A 27717-nucleotide genomic window follows, 5' to 3' on the forward strand; every position below is an offset into this window, starting at 1 on the left:
TATGTTTAGGACCATAACCTTGTTTGGTTTGTTTAGCTATTGTCACTTTGCAGCATAATTGCTCTATATCTCCATTGTATCGACAGAGTTTACTGGTAGCAGTGGTCACTCTGTTGCAAAAATATGCTTGTTTGTAGAAACTTGGGAAACCAGGATACGCGACTCCACTCCGTGACCAATGACTTGCCAGATATGTCATGAAAAAAAAATGGTCCGCATTGTTGTAATCGCAGGGTCAGCGCTGTTACTGACCAGAGCCGTCAGTCTGCAGATCCCACCTGCATGTGATCGTATTCACACCGTCTATGCACAGATACAATCAGAGGACAAAGGAAATGCTTGTAAACTGTGAACGTGAGCTGAGAGATACGGAGACAGAAATAGTGATTCCCTTTGTCCCAGGTTTCATTTTTTTTTTTTTTTTAATGAATGTTGTGTAGGGGTTATTGTGAATTACGGTATATAGGGTTATGTTTAGGAATAGGTAGGGTTTCAAAATAAAAACGATATAGGAATATAGTGTGGTTTTCAAATCAGGAAAAGTTAACAAATATGAAATATATATTTTCTCCCATTTATACTAGCTATGTATGACTTTTTTATTTTTTTTGTTTTTTTTTAATTTAAATTGGATTCATAAAATGTCTTGAATAATCTATGAATATTAAAAATAAATATTTGAGTGGGTAAGAAAGACCAAGCAAAAACCCGAAAATGTGTCCTATAGTGTAAAAACAAAAACAAAAAAGCCTAGTCCTTAAGGGGTAACTGTAAATATCTGTGTCCTCTTAACATCCCGGTTTTCTCCCTTGTGCAAAAACATTGAGGGGTTCATAGCAGCCCACCCATGCATTTGTCTGTTTCCCTGCCCCCATATCCTAGGCTTGCCAAAGCGCGCACATAGTAACGCTATAGCTGCAGTTTCTCCTAAGATACATGTTTTTTGGTAAAGTCATACCCCGCATTAAAATGTCAGTCTGATGTCCTCGACACCCCTGCTATGCAATAATGTGTATTAAAGTACTATGTGAATACTTTTAATATGCATTCTTCCAAAAACGGATAAAACTCCTACAAGAGCCATGCTGCAAAAACGTTCTTTTTATTCCTCAAAGATCTGAAATGTCTTGACCCTGGCCGTAAGCTGTCAGTCAGATAAAGGGACCACACACACCTATAATGTGCATTAAAATGCATATGATGGCTGGAGTGTCCCTTTAAATATGTAGAGTTGGGACTTTCAGCTTCAACCAGGTGAAGAATATTTTTTCCTTGCTATGAGTTACATACAAATCCTGTGATGTATTAAGATCATCTAAAAAAAGGCTCCTTTACATCGAGTTAATATATATATTCAAGTTTTTTCTAAAGCCCTTTTAAGAGCCTCCTGATATTTGTGAAGCCCTCTACTAATCTGAATTATCTGTGAACCTTTCTCGCCGTATCAGTTTGAAATGTATATGTTTCTTTTCAAATGGAAGCAATGTGACTTTCTTGCCTGCAACTTTTTTGCCTGCAACTTTTTGCCTACCGGTAAGGAAAACAAGCTATTAATGTTCAGGCAGTGATCCCTTTTAATGTTCTGCTGAAGGATGAAGAGTTGGGATTAGGGAAACCAATGCTTCAGTGAAATGTTAAGGATATATCTCTTTGAAGGCATTAAGGCCACAGATAAGCATTTGGCTGTGTAAATTTCTCCCAGGGGAGAGTAATCCGTTTACATTTATAGCAGCCTCCACAGATTCTCAGGGGTTTAACCAACTTTTTCCAGAAGAGATAGAAATGAAGTGCTTAATGGTTATCAATAACAGTGGGATATCAGAAAACAGAGGGCTCAGGATTCTAAAGTAGCAATATGTGATACAAGTGCATGCTTTGAAAAAAGCTTTTTTTTTTTTTTTTTTTTTTTTTTTTTTACATGCAGTGAAAAAATATTCATAAAAACATAAATGTTTCTGTGGTCCCCATTGCAAATGCCAGGAGGTATTCTGCAGAATCTCCTAGGCTTGCACAAGATGTGTGCAGGCAAACATGTCTGTTGCATGCAAAAAAGCGATCCCATTGATTCTAGTGGCAGTGCTTTCCTGACTTTGACTAGCTGCTTTAATCAGCATAGAGGTGTTGTAAAGCTGCAGCTTTTCCTAAAGCTGCCATTCATATACTTTTTTAAAGGTTGGGAAAGCATATTAAGGTACTTAAAAAGCAGGTTAATGTCGGGCCCCATGCACAGTTCCTGTTTCCTTTATAAGGTGTGCCCCACCTGTTTGTTATTTTTATCTGTCTGCAGTCTATAGGTATGTCCTTCTCTGTTCTGTGTATAGACTTAATGTTTAGTTTCAGCTTATTAGTGATTCAGTCGGAAGGGTTTGGCGCTAGGACCCACCGAATATTGGAGTACTTTGGTGTAGTGGGCCATACTATTCATACTAAGCATATCATGGTCATAAGATGTGACTGAATCTGCGATTGTTATCATATAGTTCTAGGCTTTCGCCATCGCTCGGTGATAGACACCTGGTGGAAGTGCCGGCAACAGCTGAAGTTACCAGACAGGACGATCCTGGTCCCCTGCAGCGCTGAGGGGGATCGGGATCTTAGTCTCATAGTCAGACCTCGATATGAGGTCTGATTAGAAGACAACCTCAATTATTAGACGAGGGGTATTTTTCAGAGCATTTGCTCCGAAAAAGTCCTTGTCGAATAATCGAGCAAATACAGTACTTTTCCCCTCTTTTTCCCTGAATCATCTGATTCGTTTCCTCTCCCCATGTCCATGTTTTAAGATGTACTGTCCTTGCTTAAAGGAGAAGCGTCCGAGGATCCCGGCTCCTCACTCCACCCTTTGTGTTCCTTGTTCCCTGTCCTTTGTTGTGTCCTGTACATGTATGTCTTGTGTGGCTGTTTCTTTCTTGGTAGCTCTGTCCCCCTTGCTTGCTATGGTTCTGCTGTTACTCTGCTTAGCTTCCCTACTCCCAGCCTGCAGCATCCTGCACATGATTCTAGTACTATGCCTCATGCCTGCAGGATATCTCCAAGTTCTGCTTTGTTCTGGTCAACATCAGCTGCTATGTCAGGGCCCTGGTATGTGGCCGCACAACCCTTGGTGCTCATCACCTTGGAGAGTGCAGTCGCCCTGCACCAGGCCCTGTCCAACTCCACTACTGCACAATAACGCCTAAACGCCATCTTTGGGCACTCTGGGTCATTAGTCGTCTGCATAGACCCCGTTCGTGACAGTTATTATGTATTTTTCGTTGAGGCTACTGGAGTATGTCTTTAAACAGCACCGGTGACCATACTTGCATTACTGTCAGAGGAAGACGTCATAGTCTTCACCAATATGAGAGGTGGAGTATCCACTTGAAAATATTCACCTGCCAGCAGCATGTGCTTTCGTATGAATCATTAACATTTTAATATAGTGTTCCTATGTGTCGGTGATAACTGTGAATACTTTCTGTATGAGCCATTGCTGTTCTCTCTCAATCAATTATATGGTTGGTCTAGTATGCTAAGAATTGATACACAATTGTGTTTTTTGATTGCCCAGAAGTCTATTATTGGTTTATATCTATTTCTTCTGACATTGACATATGTATACTGACTACAAACCAAACATTTGGAGTGATACCAGGTAATGGCAGTCTATGGCCACTGAAGCGTATGGATATTTAATGAAATACCCTTCTCAAGCAGCGTAATAGGCTATTTTGCTGCTTGTGTATTCCCATAGTTATGGTACAATGAAATTAAAGCATACATCTAAGGCTTTTGTAACTGAAAAGCGCATTTGGCCTTATACATAAACATTATACATCTCACAAAATTCACAAGGGGGTTTCATTTACAGGTACACAATACCCCCACTGGAAATTAAAAAAAAAAAAAAATACATTTAGAGCTGATGTCTACAACTCTGGATGGAATTATCCCAGATATGTACCTGTTAAGGGCTGTTTTTTTGGTTTTTTTTTTAATTTGTACACTTTGTGACCAAGGCTGTCTTAACACTTGCTTTGCTCATGTCTAGCTGTGATTTTCTTCTCATTTAGTGAACCCACACAAGGTATACATTGTTTGTTTGTTTTTTCAGGACAAGAAGGGATTTCTTAAGATACTATTGTTTTGATCATATGATCTATGATGATAAAAAAACATTATTTAAAAAAACATAATAAAAGATTATACCACCAGCCTTTTTTTTTTTTTCTTTTCACACACACACATTGTACTTCAGGTATGAAGTTACAGCTCCTGGTATATGTCGCTGTCAAACACCCCAATATGTGCCAGCTCTTGTGTACCGCGATACCACCCATGCATGGGATTGTCTGGTTGTTTGGGGGCTAAGAGGCCACATTTGGGAAGTGCGCTCTTTTCCCCCCATTTTGGTCTGTCTGTGCCTATGCCCTATCTGAACCCGGCCACTCCAATTTACCCCATCAAACCATTCATTTTTATTTTTTTTTTATTTTTTTTATTTTTTTTTTGACACCCCTTGGGTACTCGTTATCGAGGCAATTCAGCGATCACCTCCTGAACTATTTTAAAACGTGTATGGCGGATGTTGACGCCCACGGGAAGGGGCCAGACATGGTCTGTGATGTCTATCTCGGTGCCTTGACATTGAAGCATTACAGCAACACCGTTTAAGCAAGGAAATCTCTTTTTTGCGTGACCTGCCTGGCAAGTCATTAGTTGTTAAGGGGTTAAATTGCATAGAGCATCCTATGCAGGAATTGGTGATCCAAATTGTCAAGTGTTATTTAGCAAGTTTGGACCCAGTAAGCTCAGTGCAAAATATACTGAGTAACTCTGAATGACATTATTTGGAAAGTCATCAGCAATTGTGGTTCATTGCATTTCCCCCGAGTTTATTTCATGGACTAAGTTCTCTTTCAAATCTAATGAGACTCAATGTAGTTCCCGGAGATACTCAAAAATGGTTTATTAATTACTTATAACAGGGGGCTGATCTGATTTGATTTTCTCTTAATTAAAGCTAGTCCACAGGTGCTTGTTTGTGTCCTTTCTAAAACAATGATGTTCAATTTGTTATCTCAGAAGGCAGCCTCTGTTTTATTAGAATGGCAAGGTGCCTTAAATCTCTAGAATGATAGCCAAAGTCAGTATGGTTCCTGGCTGCTTGTTTCAAACACAGTAGAAAAAAATACAAATACTCAAATTTGGTTCATAGATTTTCTCCCAGCAACTGCATTAAGGTGTTACTAGTGTATGTCATTTATCCAGATCACTATTACTATTGTTTTTTTTATTCTTCCTAGTCTGTCCAAAAGGTGGGCTTGTCATGATTTTACCAGGGATACTATTTTTGCCCTGTCCTCTGGCCATGGGAAATGTGGCGTAGCAGTGATTCGTACCAGTGGCCCTGCCAGTCGGAAGGCACTCCAGCTATTAACAGGATGGCAGCAGTTACCTGCCCCACGTAAAGTCACCCTTACCCCAGTATCCTGCCCTAAGTCTGGGGAACTGCTTGACAAAGGCTTGATAGTATGGTTTTCAGGTGAGCTCATGATCCTTTTTTCATTAACAATATGATGTGAGATAGAAATAACTTTAACCACCCTCGTTTTAGTTGTTCCTTTCGATTATGTCTAATAATGTTTTGGTTGTGGAATTCTCAAGTTGTTGCTTAACCCCATAAAAAAAAAAAAATTATCCAATACATCATTGGTTAAATTCGGCTCTGTCAGCTGGAGCCAAAAAATGGCAGATCCAGTGTAATAGCACTCAGTTCCCTTCTTGCAGTCTGTGTCTTATGACAATATCCACAATCAATTCTGCTTCAGAGTAATAGCTTAAACTATTACAGAGCGAGGCATTTTTGTATCAAAAGGAAACATGTACATGTCTGATTCTTACACATTCACAAGGCACACCTGGTGAAGAATGATAAAGGTCAAACAGGGTTAATTCAAGGATGCCCAAAGAGAAAACCACATGGCCCTGTCAGCTCTTTGAGTCTTACTTACAGTATCAAACTAGATAAAAATAACAAGTGTAATACCAACATTACAGCAGTATTTGGAAAGGCCACATCACCATAGTGGGCCATATGATTAGAGTATTACCATCTACAAAATATATGACCTTGATCGGAAACATTTGCCGCACAAATGACAGATTTTCACACTGTGAAAAACATCTGTCATGTTTTAACCCTAATCTGCACACATATAAGAAATAACATAAAAGATGATCATTAGTGTGCATTAATATAAATACATACCTTTCTGAATGCTCAAGAAACAGAGGCTTTGCTTAAATAATGTGTTTTTCCCAGGTCCTCGTAGTTTTACAGGAGAGGATTGCTGTGAATACCATGTGCATGGGGGTCCAGCTGTGGTCAGAGGTGTACTGCAGGCTTTGGGTGAGATTTAAAATCGAGCTAAAATCGCATGGTTTTTGTTTTGTTTATATAGTCAAAGCAAGATCATTTTCATCCTAGGCTTTCAAATATGTGCACGTTTGATGCATTCTTAAGAGTTTTATTTGGGTTATAATATGACACACTGTAGCTCTCTCAGATGTTACAGTAATGTATTTATACAATACATTTTTCTCTTTTCTCTAGTAGTTAAGTAGTGGATATTTTATTATTATTAGTTTTAAGTGTGTAAGGTTTATTAAGCATAAGGGCAAGCTATACCCAAGATTGTTTGCTTCATCCATGTTCATATATATATTTTCAAATTTGAATTCTGGTATCCATGATTATCTATTAGCGAATTCTAACAACAAAAATGTTTAGAAAGGTATATATGGTGTGTGTGTGTATATATATATATATATATATATATATATATATATATATATATATATATATATATATATATATATATATATATATATATATATATATATATATATATATATATATACATACACAGACACTATATGGACAAAAGGATCGGGATACCTGACCATTTCACCAACAGGAGCATTTATGACATTGGATTCTGGATACATAGACATTAATATGTACCCCCCCTTGCAGCTATAGCAGCTTCCACTCTGCTGGGTAAGGCTTTCCACAAGATTTTGGAGTGTTTGTGTGGGAATTTTTGCCCAATCATTCAGAAGACCATTAGTGAGGTCAGGCACTGATGTTGGACAAGATGGCCTGTCTTGCAATCTCCATTCCAGTTCCTCCCAAAGGTGTTTGGTGGGGTTGAGTTCAGGGATCTGTGCCGTCCAGGCCAGTGGACGCTTGGAATGGAATCAGTGGAGTGTTGGAGGCTTTTGCGCACCATGCGCACTATTGCTGCTGTTCCTAAACAAAAAATATCTAGCAGGGATGACATTTCATTAACTAACTTATTGCAAATGTTGCATCCTATCACAGTACTATGCTTGCATTCACTGAGCCATTTTTCTCATAAATGTTTGTAAATGCAGATGGGAAACAGCTGAATTCAATAATTAAGATGTGTGCCCCAATACTTTTGTCCATATAGTGTGTATATATGTATATAAATGTATGTGCATAAAATTAATTTTGCTCTGGTGAGAAGAACTGATATTTTCATATTTTGATTACTCAGCCAAGAAAGTTTCTTTAGATAAAGTATGTTCTGTGTGTGTAGGGAGTATACCAACACTGCGTCCAGCAGAGCCAGGGGAGTTCACTAAACGGGCCTTCCAAAATGGTAAGCTGGATCTGACTGAGGTAGAAGGCCTTGGCGACCTTATCCATGCAGACACGGAGTTTCAAAGAAGGCAAGCGTTGAGGCAGATGTCTGGAGAGCTTGGAAACCTATATCAAGGATGGAGTCACAGACTGGTGAAGGTTAGAGGCTAAATAAATCATGTTTCTTATTCTGCAATGTGATAATATGGTCCAGAATGTTAGTTATTAGGTGTTAACCCCTTTAGCACCAGGCTATTTTTTGTTCCCTTCGAGGCTATTTTAACCTTTTTGTGCTTATCGTGTTTAGCTAGAATTTTTTTTCTCTCTCGTTTACTGTACCCACACAAGTTATGTATTGGGGTTTTTTTTTCAGAACACAAAGGGCTTTCTTCAGATAACATTTTGTGAGCATATCTAATTTCTTTTCAGAAAAATTCTGAAATATGAAAAAAGCTAATTTTCTTGCGTTTATTTATTTGTCCTGAGTACAAGTAGCATTTTGCTATTTTTCAAAAAAATGGACATCTTTGAAGCCAGTCAATTCAATTTACCCCATCAAACCACATATTTTTGAAAACTAGACACCCCAGGGTATTTCAAATGCTGGCATTTAACCCTTTCCATGCATTCATTCTGCTACCATCCTTTGCCAAAGTTTGTGGTAGTAGTATAAAAACAAAAAAAAATTCAAAAGCATTGTACTTTGCGTATGAATTTACAACCCTTGGCATATGTCACTGATGAACACCCCAATACGTGTTCAGCAACATCTCACATGGTGCACATTTTTTTTCTTTTCATCTGACATCTTGTCAATCTGCGCCAATGTCCTATTAGGGGCATCTTTGAATCTGGCCAAATCAATTTACCCCCATCAAACAATACATTTTTTAATTACTTAATTACTCCCATGAGTTTTTGAAATGCTAGTATTTAACATATTCCATGCCAGGATTGTTGGGAAGATAAAAATAAACCTTTTTTTATATGATATAACTTTATTTTGGGTGTTTGTTTTTTTGTTTTTGTTTTTTTTAATTTTGTTGGGACTGGATGGTTCACCTGATGTTGACATTACTGCATAATTATTTTTAAATGTTGCCAATTTTTTTTTTCTACTATTTTTATTTTCTTTCAATTTTTTTTTTTTAATTTGCTAATCATATTGTGATTAGAAAGCTGGGCTCCATTGACCTGCATGGTTGAAAGCAGTACCTATATTCAACCTGCAGAATTCAGGAGGGTCTGGAGAGACTCTCTTGGAAACTTGATTAATTGGCGCCGCCATCTTGCAAGAGGCAAAAATCAGGTGTTGAATGCCTCATCGGAGCATTACAGCAACACCGTTTAAGCAAAGAAAGCAATCTTAGAACGCTTTCTAAGCTAACCTAATTCCACAATGTGCCAGGCACATCATTTGTTGTTAACTGACCATTTTTCCGTGACATGCCTGGTTAATTACTAACTAGACTTATGCAAATGGAGCATTAGTCGGTTTGCATGAAATTCAGAGGTCTTTTTCCATTTAGAAACAATGTGTTGTCATTAACATTACTAATGCTCTCACACTTTCTCATGCTGTCTCACACTCATACTTTCTCATGTTCTGTCTCAATGTCTCTACATTCTCAGCCAACGCTTCCATGTCCCTGTCTGCTTTGCTGCGCCTCTGCATCTTGTTTTGCCTCTTCTTGTTCTTCTGCCTTCCTTTTTTTCTTCATCTGTTTGTTTCTCAGATAAATTTCATCTGGTCTCGGCAAATTACAAGAGCATATCTTCCTGTTTGTGATTTTCAGGCACTTGCACATATTGAAGCATTCATAGATTTTAGTGAAGATGATAATGTGGAAGATGGGGTTCTTATTGCAGGTAATTTATCCAAATGCGTTGCAGATTGCTAGGCCAAATCACACACGCAAGATCTTTTGTACCCAACAACCACCAGAACGCACCTTTCCACCGTATTTATTAGAATACGCTGTATGTGTGAACAAATTGCATGGTTTTTGTTGTATGATCAAATTTAGCTGTTTTTTTTTTTTTTTTAGTTTTAGCAATTTTATGTGTATCCATATGAGTATATGGGAGGGGGGGGGAGGCAGAGGGGTGTATGGGAGCCATAAACCCCTCTGCCTCCTCCCTCCTCCAGCTCTGCCTCTCTCCCGACTCCCTGGTGTTTTGTGAACCTCCGTTGCTGACAGGCACTTTCACTGGAGCTTCATAGAAGCCTCAGCGTAAGTGAAGGGCAGTAACGGAGGCTGTCTGTGCGCATTGCGCGGATACCCACCAGCTGACAGAGAGGATGATCATCTGCAGGAGACCTCGATTCTCTGTCAGCCGGTGGGGGTCTGCACGATGTGCACAGACAGCCTCTGTTACTCACCTTCACTTCCGCTGGGGCTTCTACATCTTGTGATGCTGCCACTGCATCGTAGAAGCCCCAGCGGAAGTAGAGGGGAGAAACGGAAGTTGTCTGTGCGCATCGCACGGACACCCACAGGCCGACAGTGAGGGGAATCCAGGTCCCCTGCAGCGTTGTGGGGGATCTGGGTTCTAGTGTTATATAATCCGACCTCAAACAGAGATCGAATTATAAGGAGAGGAGTTTTTCAGAGCATTTGCTCTGAAAAAACCCTCTTTTTTTTATAATCGATAAAAATCGATTTGACTAATCGATAATGAAAATCGTTGTCAACGATTTTCATTATCGATTAGTTGTTGCAGCCCTAAATTGTAGTAGGCCGACCAACCTAGAAGGTTCATCACTGTTCCATGTTTTCTCTGTTTGTAGATAATAGCTCTTACTGTAGTACTGCTTTTTTTTTTATTTTATTTTATTTATTTTTTTTAGATATTTTTGCTAGATTCCACAGGGCTGGCAGCAATCATGCCTGAGAGTGTATAGTGAAATTGAACTCCATTGAAAAAAAAAATTGGTTGATTTAGTAACTAAGGAGGCAATTACTTTTTCACATAGGGCCAGGTAGGGTTGGATAGCTTTTTCCTTCTATACATGAAATCATGATTAACTCAGTTTAGCTTTGTCTAATATTTAAAATTAGTTTGATGATCTGAAATTGTGGAAAACATGGAGAAAAAAAATCAGGAAGGGGCAAATAAGTTTTCACAGTACCGTATATGTAGCAAATTATGCTTAGAATACTGCTCGTCTAATTGTTTCGCTTTTACAAGATTTCATAATTATTTAAAGGAAATTTTCTTTGGATTACTTATGTCCACTCTTTAATTAACAGTTGATGAGCAGGTCAAAAGGCTTCGAAATGAGCTGGCGCAACATCTTACCGACAGTCGACGAGGGGAAAGGTTAAGAGACGGGGTTCACGTTGTCCTTTCAGGAGCCACCAATGCTGGAAAAAGCAGTCTTCTGAATGTCATAAGTAAGCGCTACAGTATTGCTACATTTCTATAAGTGTGGGAAGCCGTCCTGTGTTGATAGGTCGGAGGATCATTGGTCCTTGGTTCTTTGTTTCAATCTTCTGAGAGCTAGACTAGTTAATCTTTTGGCAACAAACACACACAATTCTTGTCTTTGTATGTCCTGCATACTTTGGAGACCTAAGTTCAACTCTGCTTCCCTGATCTATCCTCCAGTAAGCCTTTCTTTTTCAAACAGCATGTACCTCTTTCCAAAATGTACACACATACATACACCGTTTTTAGCAGCTGATAAAGGGTAATATTAAAGGAACCTTAAATTGGATTTGATGAAACAAAACCTGTTCACGTGACATAATGCGCCTGCTTATAATCCAAAACTTTTCCATAACCCTTATTTTACTTCGAACTAATGTGAAGCTAAATTATATTATCTCCCTATTATCACATACTTTACCTCTCTACAAACGTTTTTGCTATCCAGCTGCAGCTTAATGTTGATAATTGTAAAATTCCCAAGGTGGAATATAATACTTGGGTCACTGTCCTCAGTAACAACAAAAAAGGGACTTGGAGTAATTATTTGAGGACTTAAAGGTGAGAAGACAATGCAATAAAGCATTAGGAATAGCAAGCAGTGGGTTGTACAGCTAGAGACATTAGTAGCAGAAAGAGGAGGGTGGGTTTGCAATTTTACAAACCTCACTTCGAGCATTGCATATGGTTCTGGAGACCCCATCTCCATAAGGGTAGGGCTACTAAAATGGTAAATGATTTGCAGGATAACAAATATCCAGAAAGACTGAGCAACATGTATAGCTTGGAGGAAAGAAGAGAGAGGGGAGATGTGTGTAGAAATATTGAAGTACTTCAATGGAATTGACAAACTAGAGGAGGGAAGTATATTTCAAAGGAGGAGAAATGTTGGAACAAGACATTGTAATCTAAAACTAGGTGGGCAGTGGCTTAAATGTTGTTGAGGGGGTGGTGGATAAATGAAGTTGTAGAGGCTAGGAAAGAGAGGACATTTATATATGCATGGGATATGCGTAAGGCTAGTCTGAATTTAAGAGACAAGGCCATGGACAGATTAAGTTCTGGGTTTTAACATCAGGAAAAATGGACAGAGTAGATTGGTTTGCAACTATTGGTAATATGACATACAATGTCTTCCTGCAGCTCTGTTTTCCCCGTATTTCACAGCTGTTATAATTGTTGTCATACTGCATTTGGGCACTAGATGGTGCTCCATAACAATGTAAAAGTGTTTACAATAATGCATTAGGGCTTGGATAATGGTTCCCTCTCCTTCTTACCTCTTTCTTTTTCCTGTATTCTCCACTATTCTTCTTATAAAGAATTGGTAAGCTATAGGAGGTTGTTGGACGTTATGCTCTGTGTTATGGTTTTCTTTTGTTCTGTTTTAATCAATAAACATGACAATATACCGTATTTGCTCGATTATAAGACAAGGTTTTTTTCAGAGCAAATGCTGAATGCTGCAGGGGACCTGGATCCTCCCGTCTTATGCCCCCCCCCCCCAACTTACCGGTGCTTCGGACTCCCCGGTGTGTAGGTAGACGGGGCAGCATGTAAACGTCTACGCGATTCGCCCCGCACCGGTGCGGGGAACTCTTCTCACCGACAGCCGGGGAAGGTCTGCACGATGGACACAGACAACCCCCGCTGCTAACCACACCTCCTCCCGGCTGCAGCGGAAGTTGTCTACGCGAACCGCGTAGAAGTCTACTTGCTGCTCGGACAACACACCGGGGAATCAGAAGCACCGGTAAGTGTGGGGCACTCCATTGTGCCCCATAATAAGCCTTTTAACCCCCTAGATGCCAGAGTGGCATATAGGGGTGTAAGGCATTTCTGGAGGCAGAGTGGCACATAGGGGGTCAAAAGGCATATCATGGGGCACAGTGGCATATAGAGGGTTAAAAGGCATATCATGGGGCACAGTGGTATTTAGAGGGTTAAAAGGCATATCATCGGGCTCAGTGGCATATAGGGGGTATAAGGCATTTCTGGGGCAGAGTGGCAAGCCTGGGGGCAGATGTGTATTACTGCCGGGGCAGGTTGGAAAATAAAAGGAAATAAAAACAAAATATTTTTCTCAATCATAGCTTTTATTTAAAAAAAAAATAGTTCACATAGTTTACATGAATTAACATTTACTGGTGAAACTTTTTTCTTATAGGGTCGTCTTATATTCAGGCTTTTTCTTTTTTTTTCCCTAAATTTAATATTCAGATTTGGGGGGTCATCTTATAATCAAGCAAATACGGTATAAAAAAATAATGCTTTAAGAAAACTTGTGTTTTTTTTGCAGTTTTGCATCCCTAATGAGTAGTCTTAAATCACTCCTGTTCCCCGTTTATCATTAATAACATTCCGTCTAAATAATAGAAATCTGAGGTCACAAAATCCTATGTGACTTTAAATACTTTTTTGTGGTGCTCTGATAAAAGGTATCACCTGTGGCCATTTACCCTGCCACAGCACCATATGCCTTAACAACCTTTTCTTAAAATTGCATTATTATTTCTTCCATTTTAAAAATCATAATTGGTTCTTGTAGTCTTTCTCAGGATGAAGGCAGATAGACAAGAAAATAGGAAATTAATTAATATGACAGTTTTTCCAGATATTGCCGCTGAGGTAAAATAGCCTTTTATTGTCTCTCATGTACCAGATACCAGTGGCGGAACTACCGGGGTCGCAGGGGTCGCGACTGCGACCGGGCCCTGGAGTTCTGCCAGTTAGGGGGGCCCAAGGGGTGCCGAGCGGTTGCTGAAAACGACCGCTCGGCAACTCTTGGGCCCCCCTGACTGACAGAAATCCAGGATGCCTCTGCTCCCCGCTGTTGCCGCTGCCGCCTGCCTCAGCGCTGCCCAGAGTGCAGTGTTGGGAGCGTGAGGCGTTTGTCTCGGGTGCCAGCGCTTCACGCAGAGTGCCGGCACCCGAGACAAACGCCACTGCTCAGCAGTGAAGCGCCGGCACCCGAGACAAACGCCTCACGCTCCCAACACAGGAGTTGACGGTAAGTGACCTACAAGGGGGGGGGGGGGAGTGGGTAGATCGTGAGAAGGGGGAAGTGGGGAGATTGTGAGAAGGGGGGGAGGGAGAGGGGAGATTGTGAGAAGGGGGGGAGGGAGAGGGGAGATTGTGAGAAGGGGGGGTAGGGAGGGAGAGGGGATATCGTGAGAAGGGGGGGTAGGGAGGGAGAGGGAGATCGTGAGAAGGGGGTAGGGAGGGAGAGGATAGAAAGTGAGAAAGGAATAGATGGGTTGGGGGTGTGGGGGGGGGGCCCTTAACAGATTCTCGCACCGGGGCCCTGAGGTTTCTAGTTACGCCCCTGCCAGATACTGTCCTTTTATTGTCTCTCATGTACCAGATACTGTCCTTTTTTTGTGATACTTTAGATACTCCAGAAGTGTGAATGGAGAGTTTGGCTATGTGTATCTGCCTGGTGGCTGGATTTATATAATTTACAAGGCCAGCTTTAATCCCTAGTAGGGCCCTGAAAGGAAGTATCTTTTTGTTTCATTTTAATAGATTCTCTTTAAGATTTAAATAGGTGTAGGTGTTCGAAGAGTCTACATCACTATGATTGATTCTGTTTATCTCATGAAAACTGAAGCATCATGACAAAAGATGGAAGAAAAGGCACAACAATATGTTTCTTATCCTAATTGTCATATGCCCTTCTCATTACCCAACCAATCAACTTTTACCAAACATACTTTTATTTACATAAGTTTATTTGGGGAAGAGTGGCGTGTTCACTTTAATGGAGCTTCTTCTGAGGAAGCCATATTTAGAAATGTTCTGCAAAAAAAAAAAAAAAGACTAAAATAATAAAGGTTGTCCTCTCCCTGACAGTGTGCCTCCTCGCAGAGAGGTTAAACGGTCTCAAGAACGTCAGTTACACTGAAGCATTGGTTTCCTTCCCTATTGTGTAAATATGCATTATGCATTGTAGGATGTGACCCTTTGAAAGCACTGCTGAAAGGTTTGAGGACCAGACTTTTTTTATTTTTAGCACTGACAGAGGTCAGATGTGTTCTAGGCGCCGTGGTAAAGTACAGGGCTTATACAGAATTTTAGGGTTGGCAAATATATTTTTTTTGTTTGTAGTCACCTTACTTTCTTGGTCATTATATGGTTAATGCACCTCTTTTGGAAGTAACTGCATTGTCTATTTCTGCCCTACGAGGGGGGGATACTTTTATGTATTTGCTTTTGGTCCGTAGAATTTAATAATAATAATCCATTAGCCTTTGGATCCACACTCCCAAACCATCTAGAAGCAACGTGCCTGTTGATAGCAGATCCTGGCAGCATGACAAGTGCCGTGGGATCCAACTAAACTGAGTTCCCCTAGGTGGTTTCCACAAATGCAGACTACCACAACTTTAGGTACATTGCAAATTCCCACAACCCATTCTCTTTCAAGCACACACACATCTATTAACATGGCATACTTTACAACAGTTCTTACTCTTTGTCAAGAATGATTGTATATGTCCACTCACTCCTTACTCTTCCTTTCCTAATGTATTCATACCTGTATTTATTATATAAACAGCACGCATGTATCTCCTGTTTTACTGTACTGTTCATAGTAAATCTGTTAGCCCTTAATAAATATACATATGTACCTAGAAAGCCTGTTGCTAGCTACTCTTGAGTTATTCTATAACCTCCAGCATTACAACATAACTACCTCCTACGAACCGTTCACCTTATCTTTTAAATGATGAATGCCTTGCTGTTTCTCAGGTCAGAAACCTGCTGCCATTGTCTCTCCAATTCCTGGCACCACCCGTGATGTGGTTGAGACTACGCTAAATATTGGAGGTTACCCCATTATATTGAGTGACACAGCTGGGCTTAGGGCTTCAGATGATCCGGTAGAGATGGAAGGAATACGAAGAGCAAAGGAGCGGTGAGTGGATCCTTCTAAAATGTCAGTCCTCATGAATTTGCAACACGGACACCACAACAATTTAAAAGGAACTGTCCGTCGTAATATGCATTAAAGTGCAGATATTCAGACATCGTTGTTTAGTTATGAATTGGCTAGGAGCCGACTTGCCCCCAGTTGTTGAGCTTTTGGATTTTTCTAGCCATACACCACTCATCTTCAATCTCATTGGAAGTACAGCATGGCTTTTGAGTATCACAACACATTTATGTTGATAGGGCAAATTAGGGCTGAAACAACTAATCGATAATAATCGATAATTAAAATCGTTGACGATTTTCATTATCGATTAGTCGAATCGATTTTTATCGATTTATAAAAAGGTTTTTTCAGCGCAAATGCTCTGAAAAACTCCTCTCCTTATATAATCCGACCTCAAACAGAGATCGGATTATAACACTAGAATCCAGATCCCCTGCAACGCTGCAGGGTACCTGGATTCCCCTCGCTGTCGGCCGCTGGGTGTCCGTGCCATACACACAGACAACTTCCGTCTCTCCCCTCCACTTCCTTACACCACTCTGGCTCCTCCCCCTCCCATATGCCACTCTGCCTCTCTACCCGGCTCCCTGGTGTCTTGTGAACCTCCGTTGCTGACAGGAGGCAGAGTGGAGTATGGGAGGGGGGAGGAGGAGGCAGAGTGGAGTATGGGAGGGGGGAGGAGGAGGCAGAGTGGAGTATGGGAGGGGGGAGGAGGAGGCAGAGTGGAGTATGGGAGGGGGGAGGAGGAGGCAGAGTGGAGTATGGGAGGGGGGAGGAGGAGGCAGAGTGGAGTATGGGAGGGGGGAGGAGGAGGCAGAGTGGAGTATGGGAGGGGGGAGGAGGAGGCAGAGTGGAGTATGGGAGGGGGGAGGAGGAGGCAGAGAGGTGTATGGGGGGGTATAATAAATTTCAGAGTGGCATATCTGGGGGAGGCAGAGTGGTGAATCAGGGAGTATAATGAATTTCAGGGTGGTGCAGGGCATTTATGGGGGGGCGGAGTGGCATATCAGGGTGCACAGTGGCATATAGGGAGGTATAAGGCATAAATGGGGGCGAGTGGCATATTGGAAGTTATGAGGCATATAGGGGGCATAAGGCATATCGATATTAGGCATATCATGGGGGCATAAGACATGTGGGGGTAAAAGGTATATCAGGGGGCTCAGTTGCATATCACTGACATATAAGGAGTATAAGGCATATCGGTGGCACAGTGGCGTATCAGGGGGCACAGTGGAATCTCTGGCAAATAGGAGGTATAAGGCATATATGGGGGAAGAGTGGCAAGCTGGGGGTCAGATGTGCATAACTGGGGCAGTTTGGTAAATAAAAGAAAATATAAACAAGGCTTTTTTTTCTCAGTTTTTATTAAATATGAAAAATAGTTAACATATGAATTAATATTTACTAATAACTTTTTGTATTAAAACCTAGTTTGAGAAACACTGTTTGGGTTCTTGTAGCTTTTATGTCAGTAAAATAAGAAGGTGAATAGAGAGAGAGAGGCCATTACAAAAAGAGATGAAAGTGTAAATTGTACGTTTTTTATTACATTATCTTAAATTAAAAAAATTGCATTTTTTTAATCTGATTAATCAAAAAAATAATCGGCCAACTAATCGATTGTTAAAATAATAGTTAGTTGCAGCCCTACTGCAAATAATGTCACCGGCAAAAGGAACGTCTGTCATAAGAGACTAGTGTGAGCATATGTACTAATTAAATGACCAGTGACTGGCCTTTCAGGGCTTAAGCAAGAAAACAGATTGACTGCACTGTAATGGGGGGCCAAAGGCAGTGTTGACCTACCGAAGGTATGTGGCTGGCAATAGTGGAGCTGTTGTGTCTACTCCATAATTGTTAAGTTTAGATTAAACTACTCCTAAAATGAATGGAGTTACTGGAAATGATGAACATGAAATGCCTCAAGTTAAAAGCAAGTAGTGTCCTGTTTTCCTGTTTTCACCTCCTGTCGAGATTTAAGCCTCCAATAAGTGCATCTGGCAAATAAACAGGTTCTGGGGAGATCCAAACATCTGCATCTTTTCTCGTTTCCACGTCCTATTCATTTTTGAAGTGCATATCAACATTTATATAATGAAGCTATTTATATTAAATGAAGTGTTATCTGGCACGCACTACAATTTACTTTTCAGCATTACAAAATGTTGTGCCCCATTTTCATCTGGAAATAAATTCTTGCTAGCTATGCAAAACTATCATTTAATATTCGGTTTAAAATGAGACACAATCACCTGCTCCACTGGGCCCAAGGTCTTGATTAGGTTGAGAGTCTTGTTTTGGATTGTTGCTCACCATGTGCTTCTTTCTAATGCACATATCCAGTTATTACTGCCCACTCAGAGATTACTGGGGTTCTCTCTGTGTTTGGTTTAGTTCGTAAGTTTTTCTCTTTGTTCATTGAAGATCTTCACAGGTAGGTGTATATGAGGCTTTGGACTGTGAGTTTTTGGCACTGTCAGTCTGATGGCAAGGGCCAACTTTTAGTCAGGTTTATATCAAACAGCACTGGCCTAAATCAGGTCCCTTTTGTTTACCAAAGTCTTCAAACACCGGGCCTTAATAATCCCTTTCACTCGGTTGGCTTTACTAGGGAGATGAATCACTCTTTATTTATAAACTTAAAGGGACAGTTTGTTGCCCCTATGATAAATCCTAGTTAAAGTACTTTGCTTTCTTTTACACGGAAGAAGAACAAAAAGATATTTACCTTGCTAAAATGAGGTAGTATAAGCCCTCAGGTTTTGAATGCTTGTAGAAGCTGACCTCTGGCAGTAAAGCGCTCTAGATTAAAACCAATGAGAGCACTTTCTGTACATGCCTGCAGGGTGTCCCGTTTAATCCAGGAGAACGGGTTGGGCAGGGAGAAAGACAGACAGGATTCTGATTGGTTCCTCTATAAATTTGAATTTACAAAGAAATATAACTGTCAGGCGACAGCTGTCATATGCATGCTTTTATAACCCATCTCTTGCGCAGCAAATGCCTATAGAGGGATTCTGCAGAGTCCATCCTTGTGCATTTGCAAGATGAGGGATCACTCAGCTATCACATACATTAAAGTAAGTCTTCCATGCAAATTACTGGAAATAACAAAGTACCTTTATTCATTTTTCTACAGTCCTTTTTCTTCTTGTTTGACAAATATCTGTGAATTATATATATATATGAAAAATATTTTTATTTTGTTTACCAAGGCAAGGCGATGCCGACATCCTTGTAGTAGTGATAGATGCCAGCGAAGTTCCTCTTAACAAGGACGCCTTACTCAACCATTGGCAAAGTCTCTTATGTTCCACTTCTCAAGCAGAAAACCTTGGTGACGTAATCATCGTTCTTAACAAGATGGATCTTCTGACCCAGTCAGCCCTCATCAGCCTGCAGGAGCTTTGTGAAGGTCCTAAAATACCCCCTGTGTGCTTTTTGTCCTGCCACACTGGTCAAGGAGTCAGCGATTTCCTAAACATTCTCCAAGGGAGCCTTGAAAACATGTAAGGAGCATCTTGAGCTGTATATATATTGAAATATTACAGAAACGTAATACCGTATTTGCTCGATTATAAGACGACCCCGATTATAAGACGACCCCTCAAATTTTGGATCTTATTGGGGAAAAAAAGAAAAGGCCTGAATATAAGACGACCCTAATGGGAAAAAAATCAAAACCACTGTTTTTGTGTTTTTTTCTTTTTTCTTTCTCACCTGTCAGTGGGAATAGCAGATCTATATGTCCCATCAACTTGTCCCATCAACTTGTCCCATCAACATGTCCCATGCTCCTCAGTCACGCTTAAAGGGGTCTGGGAATCATGGGAAATGTAGTTCACTAGGTTGTGCCCCTAATTGAACCAGCTATGCAAATCATTCCTACCTGACAGTCTATGCTCCTCTTCACAAATTGTGAACAGGAGCACAGACTGTCAGGTAGGACTGATTTGCATAGAATCATAGGCACAAAACGTAAAAAACGAAGCTGGGTCAGGTGAGAACAGCGCGACCCACGTGACCCGCGCATCTGTTATGGTCACAGCTTCCGATTCGGCCGCATCGGAGGATGCTGAAGCCGCGGATTACGGAGGCGGCGGCTGCTGCCGCGGATTACGGAGGCGGAGGCGGCGGCTGCCGCGGATACGGAGTCGGCGGCTCCCGCGAATACAGAAACGGCGACGGCTGCCGCGAATACAGAAGCGGCGGCGGCTGCCGTGAATACAGAAGCGGCGGCGGCAGCTGCCGCGAATACAGAAGCGGCGGCGGTGGCTGCAGCTGATACGGCGGCGGCGGCTGCCGATGGAATTGTGAGGTATCGTGGGGGATGATCTGAGGCCTGATTACAAGACGACCTCGATTATAAGACGAGGTCGGTTTTTCAGAAGTTTTTTTCTGGAAAAAACCTCGTCTTATAATCGAGCAAATACGGTATGTTAAGACTGGTTGTGAGAAGTGGTTTTCAGGCATGGACTTTGAAAAGAGACCAGGGTCTGAATAAGGGGTTTTTACATCAGGAAAAATGGGAAGACTAGATGGACTGAATAGTTATTTTCTATGGTCCAATCATATAGTTCTATGTTTTTATTACATTTGTTTAACATTTTTCTTATAACTACAGTTTGCTTAAATTGTTTTGTGGTTTTTTTTGGAAATGTTTTAATGTGTATTTAAATTTACTTCCTGTTCCACAAAGTGATGATGGGGTTCTGGGTAAAGAGGCAAACGCATAGGGGTAATCCCTCCATGGATTTTCAAATGCATCAAAAAAGCCTTCACTGTTAATATTTCATAGATTTTGCAGATGCTTTCCCATGTGTCACTTCCCCAATCCCTCCTTTTTACTAGTTAGGGAAAAAATAATATATAGAAAACCTCATATGTATAGCACACAATATATGTCCCTGACCCAGAGAATGTGTACTTTAATGTAAGCAGGTTTAGCAGTATTATTACTGTAAATATCCTGTCCTCATTTTCAAGCAAATCAGTGGTCCGGAAATCAGTTTATCCTGATTTATGCCTTGTTTCAATGTATTTTATTATTGTTTGTTTGTTTTTTAACAAAGGCTTCAGAGGTCCACAGTGTTGGTAGCGATAGTTTTGCCTCTGCTGACAGCTACCCATGGACCTCCTCATAAAATATGGAACACCTGTATTTAGTGTTGTCTCCCAAGCTCTTGTAATTGTCTTCAGAAAAAGCTGGGAGACAGATGTGGGGAGTGAGAAGAGAACGATTTCTTATGGAAAACGAATAGAAGAGGAGGAACAGTATTGGAACCATAAACATGGGTCTAGTAACACTGCCAGGCCCACTCTAGCGCACCCTTTTTAATTCACTTTGGGGTTATTCAATAAAGCAGGGGGAGTTGTGGTTTTAGCTCCCAGATTTCACTATTCATTATTATTGTGAATACTCTAATTGAATCCCTGAAAAGTCAAGTAGTAACACTGATCAAACAGTTGTCTTTGACTTAATCTCTGTGCAACATAACATTTTTTTCAGTTCTATTGAAGTATATATGAAAACCAAGTTTTTGTATTGGAGATTTAGAGAACCTTGGTGTAATTTGAGAACACAAATTAGCTTGTTATCTAAAGCGGATTGTTTTATTTATGTCTCCCCAGCTGTGGGGACCCTCTGGAAGGATCTCCCAGTATCACACAGATGCGGCATCGATTACACTTGACCTCCTGTCTGGATGCTATTGGGCAGTACCCTGTGTATCGGGAACAAGATCTAGTGTTAGCTGCAGAGCAGCTTCGTGTAGCCAACAGGCAGCTGGGGGCCATCACTGGCAAGGTTGGAGCAGAGGAGATACTGGACATTATATTCCGGGATTTCTGTATTGGAAAATGACCTCAAAAGTATTCTATTGCTCAAAAATAGCAATTCTAAAGGGTCCTTCCTTCTCAGAAACGTGTGATACATCATCGAATCTGTATTACTATTGACATGTTTTGGGATTGTTTGGTCCTCTTTCTTTGATGTTACCTCACAAAGCATTCTGGGTTACTGAAGTATATATTCCATGTGCCATTTATCAATGGATACAATATCTATGCTGCTATGCATGTATGTGTGTACTGTATGTATATACATACCACAGGGCAGAATAGAACACCGTGGGATCATAGGTCCATTTTACAACATAGGTTGTTCGCTGTAAACACTCCTAGATCACGTGACCATGTTTCAAATCATGATTTTGCTTTTATATTGGCAACAAATTGACACGGTTATAGAATGACAGCTTCTGCATGTCTCATAAGTGTCTCATTTCCATGCATTCTCCCTGTGTCACAATGAGTAACTGTCACACTTTCGTGGGTAGTGGGGTTCATACATCAGTAGGGGAAATCCTATGATCTCTGCTGGGTGACAAAGGCAGCTGAAAAAGTAATGGAGGTCTGTGTTGCAACTCCCACTCAGCTACCTCACAACATACAGGTTCATAGGGCAGGTTTGACTTGTGATAACTACCAAAGTCGTGAAATTAAGATTTCATGAAATGAAACTTTGATATAATAAACTGCATTCAATACTCTTTTTTTTTTTTTTGTTTTGTTTGTTAACCTTTGTGGCACTGGGGCACTGAGACATTCAGAAATATATATATATATTATAGTGTTTTCTAGAATTTTCCTGTCACTGATACAACCCCACACTACCTCTCACCTTTCTCTGTGCCTTATGTTTGTCCTCACCCCATTCCCTCAAAAGAGGGCTCTCTCCACCTAATGTATCGGTTTGTCTTAGTCTGTCGATTCTTGTCATACCCCTTAAATATATGTATTGCATTAAGCGCTATATAAATTAAAGATAATACTATAGATACACAGTTGAACAAACAGCAGAAATGGCAAAAGCTCTGGTTTTGGGGGTACAAAATAACCTATTTAAGAGGCTAAAACAAAATCATAAGTCCACACTCTGGACCAGTCTGTGCAAATTCTACATAAACAATGACAAACTAACCATTGTGCTGATAGACTAACTGGTGTATATAGATCAACCTCGCATGTCCCTCGCATTATAAAGCTCTCTTTATAATGATCTTAGAGGCACCACGTGGTTACACAGTTACCACATGTTGCTGTCCTTCTCATGGCACTTTACAGCTGTATGGATTGCACACCCTTTAAGGCCAGCTCTGAACATACTGTACATGCTTTTATTATGTCCAGAATTTGCCTTGTACAATGGAAGTTTGAACATGTCTATTAGCAAATGTAATACTTCATGAGGATACTAAAATGCCTTTGATGGTCAAATGTTTACATTTTTTCACTTTATTGGAATGATGGTAGATAAGTGGAAGAGGCCAAAAAATAATGATGGAATTTAAACATGCAGGGGATGGGCATCCTGAATCAGCCAAAGGAGTGATTAAGGTCTGGGCCTTTACATCAGGAGAAATAGGCAGACTAGGGGGGCTGAATGGATCTTATCTTTCATCGAATTCTATGTTTCTATCAATGGAAACCAAATCAAAATTGGGTGTGAATGTTTACATCAGTTTTGTGAAAGGAAGAGGAAGCAATCCTTAGCAGCAACCCATTCCTAGAATTCTCTCTGGACCCTGGAGATTCCAAAAATACAGTTAAGTGCTACAGTTTAATGTATATATAAGCTATCTTCCAGCTGTGCCATTTCCTCTTTTAGAAAATAAACGTTTCCAGTCACACGGTTATATACAATCAGGGCAAGCTTGATTACTCTGGCTCACAATAAAGGTTGTGTGGCTCTTCATTCCAGTCCCCCATTCTCCTTGCACATGTCTTCACTGCTCTCTATAAACAAACTCATAAACCTTGTAACTATTCATAGTATGTATCACTTTATTCTGCACTATACATTTTTCATTGTTCTTTTTACAAGAGGTATGGGATGGCCTTATGTCTTATCACAAATGTTTCCCGTCACTGTATTAAATCTAACTGTGCTTACGTGTTCAATACCACTGGATAACATTTACATAAACTATGAGTTGTAAATCATATTCCATTGACTTCAAGCTTAAAGGGATACCATAGCTCCAGTGCTGGCTCATGAACACTGGGGAGCAATTCAAACCCCCATGTGCATGTGTGAGAAGTGCTTCCATTCATTTCAGAGCACTTTTCGCCCACTGATTGGTGTGTGTTAGTGAATGACGTCTATGGATGCTGTGCTGAGCCGGGACAGCATTCATAGTGTAAATAGGCTGGTTGGGGAGATTAAATATCTCCCAGGTAAACGGCCCATTGTACAGCAATATCTGCAACCTACAGCAGATGCCATGCACTTCCATGCATGTGATCACTGCTACAGCCAATCACATACAGGGATACACTTAAATGCCCCCCAAAAAACCCTGTGAAAACAGTTCAAGAAGGGCATAGCAATAATGCCAAAATTGCTCTGGTCCTATAGCATAAAAAGGCCCTGGTCTTTAATGATGTGTGCATGATGTGAAGCTAATGTGATGCATTCCTTGTTGGTGAGACTGACATAATAATGACATTATATTTAAACCCCCTACTGGAATACCTCAACTAAAACCCCTATTCCTCCCTTAAATACACTAAGTTCATTCTATATTCCCCACCCCAGCCAAAAGCTGAAATGGTAGCAGGCAACTTCACCAACTTTACCCCACATCCCATGCAGCTATAGAGAACAGGATGGCTTCATCAATTGTGTAAATAAAATAAAATGCATTTCTTATCTCTGAATTCGTTATTTTAATCTTTCAACATTATTATGTGTTTATGCGGTCTATAGATCTGTAAAAACGTAGGATTTGGAAAACGTGACAGCTCTCCCTTAATCATGGCAGTAATAGAGATAAGCTGTAGGAAGCACATGTCTAAGTCTCTTTTTGGTATTTTGATGCCCCATTAACCTCTCAAAGGACATTTCCTCATCTGGCACATACAGTATAGTCCGCATCCTGTCACACGCTACTGCCAGCAGGATTTCCGTACACCAACTTAGCAAAGGGATGGGAGTGTATTGTAGCTGGATGTAAAAGGAAGACTTGCAAATAGTAGCTTCAAACCTATAGACATTGAATCAGCGTGTATGGTCGCTATACATGTGCGCAATGAGAAGCTGCTGTTATAAAAAATATATATAGACAACACGCAGGTAATCCCATTATGATGAGTCCCATCTCATCACATTAGCATCACATCATGCACGCATTATCAACTTTGTAGGGGAACATGCAGGTGTTGGCTCCGATATAAAATGTGTCCCCTTTAACTCAACATATCTTGGAACTTTATAAAATGAGCTGACCCTGAGACTCTTCCAGCATTAACTCAAAAATATCTGTTCTAGTGAACTGCTAATAATGGTGACCAAATTTTTTTAATGGTAATATAATCCTCAATGGTACTAAAATAAATCCTAGTACGCCATGGCCTTCTGCAGTCATGCTAAATAGAGGATTTCAGCCAGTGTTCTTGTGCAGATTAAACTCCTGTCCTGGATGTTTTCTGTAGTGTGCTGGGTCTGGGTGCTGGTCATAGCTCTGGATTACTCACCAGTAGCTCCAGATTTGTAATTTGGGAACCACAGTTTTTGACCCAAGGAGTTGAGTGACTTTCCCTTTAGCCTGGACATTTTATGCTATTATAAAGGTACATTGTTCTGTTGAGCCCTGCATTACTGTTTACTGATTATCTCATACCTCCCAGCTGTCATGATTTAAGTGGGAAAGTCTCTGTGTCCTTTTAACATTTGACCTGGGATAAAGAGATTATTACTAATACCGCTAAAGTCAACTAGCCTTATTTCTGCAGTTGTTGAGTACTGCTCACCCTTGTGGATTCTATGTAATTATATTTAGGTTACAACAACCTGACATGTTAACAGATACCTAGATTAAGTCAGCATGCGCATCACACTATCTAAATATTTAAAATTACATTACATCACATTTATTTACATAGCACCAGCAGATCCCTTAGCTCTGAACCAAATAAGCAAAGTAACCAAAACTATATAATTTCGTAGTATATATTTATATTGACGATCTCTCCCCTATAGTAAATATCTGTAGTTCTGCATACCTGTAGATTGCATACAAAGCCCCTTACAGTATACAACACATTGTAGCGAAGACACACACTTTGGGATTAATGTGCCATATTATTAGGTATACCGTCAGCATACTCTGTCCTGAGATCTATTTTAATTCTAACATACAGTGGATATAAAAAGTCTACGCGTTAAGGGTGGAAAAAGCTCGGACATGATTTATCTGTGTCTCATTCTTTAACATCACACGGATCTGGCATTTTAAGTTAACAGGGCAGTGTAGCCTTTTATATCCACTGTTGTCAAGGTGAGCCTAAAAATGTCCAGTCTTGCCATGAGGTCACTGCCTTTTATAGCGGACTATAGTTAATTTAATATGGTTTACCTCTGAAATTGGGTATTTTAGGCTTTCAGGAGGCATTGTCTTCTTATGTAAACATTAGGCTTGGGATTCAGGATCTAGCACTGTCCTTGTCAGATAAGTTTGAATGTAAACAATAAAATGATCTGGAGTCTATCCAACAGTGCTGCTGCTGTTTAGAACAAGTACATTTTTTTTGCAGTTGTGTTCTAAATTTAGTAATGTTGTATAAATCTTAACTGTGAAGAAAAAGTTGAAGGCAAGAAATGTTTATTAGCAGTTACTGAGACAGTACCTAAAGGGTTTTTCATGGCACCTAGTTTGTATAGCATCACAAACTCATAGGATACGATCCATACACAAAACCATTAAAATGATTATCATGAAAGGAAGAAATGAACCAGCTGCTTGAGGATGGTATGAGCAATGAAAATTTAGTTCAATCCCCGAACCTTATTAACATACCTGGAAACTCTCTGGGTTTGACCTGGAGTCTCTTGGTAAAGCTCTGCATTCTTGGATCTCCTGGTCAGTTTCTCCTTTTTTTGCTAGGTACATGACCATCCACTTCTCACCTTCCTTCTCACTACCTACCCACTAAAGACTGTCTGGGGCTAGCCTAGCCCTTCTATAAAGCCAAGCTCCAAGAAGAGGGGGGAAAGCTGGATAGCCTACCCTGGGAATTTCCAAGGTATGCTTTAAATTGCTTGAGGCTCTCATTTGGCTTAAAATGCAGTGCACTCCCATTAATTCAGCTCCTTGGTAAGCAATATAGCCATGAAAAATAAGTTAGGACTCTCCAAACTTGGGGTACTTTGACTTAGTGAGGGGCTAAGCAATATATGGCCATATAGTGTGACAGGATCCCCAATATGCCTTATATAGGTGTTCAAAAATATGATATGTGTTTATTGCATTGAATTCTTGTTGTTTTGTATTCTCATAAACTGTCTGAATGGCATATCCTGTGAAATATGTCCTTTGATCGATGTTAGTGATCTGAGGCAGGCCATATCTAGGGAATTTCCTGCAGAGGTTTCTTTGCCACTTTCTTAGCATCATGATGAGAGCCCAACCCAGTCTGGAAAAGGTCTGTAGGAACAATGAGTTGCAGCTGCCTTGCACTGCTGTCAATAAATACATTACATTAGGAGATAATGTATGCCTTTTAATCCATGGTTATTTAATTCTAGCTTCACTTGTTGAATTAATGAAACATTCAAATACTAAGAGCTGTGAGAATGTATAGTTTTTTAAACCCCTTAAAATCACTACTATGTAATGGTAGTTTATGTGCA

At 40.4% G+C, this 27717-nt stretch overlaps 1 protein-coding gene across 1 annotated transcript; it reads left to right on the forward strand.

Annotated features, from left to right (window-relative positions):
• The first annotated feature begins 208 nt into the window (after positions 1 to 208).
• LOC149285055 (5-taurinomethyluridine-[tRNA] synthase subunit GTPB3, mitochondrial-like) lies at positions 209 to 21888 on the forward strand. Its single transcript, XM_089495853.1, has 9 exons — positions 209 to 348; positions 5286 to 5524; positions 6305 to 6391; positions 7608 to 7810; positions 9448 to 9520; positions 10906 to 11049; positions 15836 to 16001; positions 19241 to 19534; positions 21657 to 21888. The coding sequence occupies exons 1-9, from the start codon at positions 209 to 211 to the stop codon at positions 21886 to 21888; spliced, it is 1578 nt and encodes a 525-aa protein (XP_089351979.1).
• The last annotated feature ends 5829 nt before the right edge of the window (positions 21889 to 27717 follow it).

Source organism: Sceloporus occidentalis, unplaced genomic scaffold (genome assembly GCF_023333645.1).
Source record: "Sceloporus occidentalis isolate IW3139 unplaced genomic scaffold, rSceOcc1.0.p SCAF_85, whole genome shotgun sequence".
Lineage (NCBI taxonomy): Eukaryota > Metazoa > Chordata > Lepidosauria > Squamata > Phrynosomatidae > Sceloporus > Sceloporus occidentalis.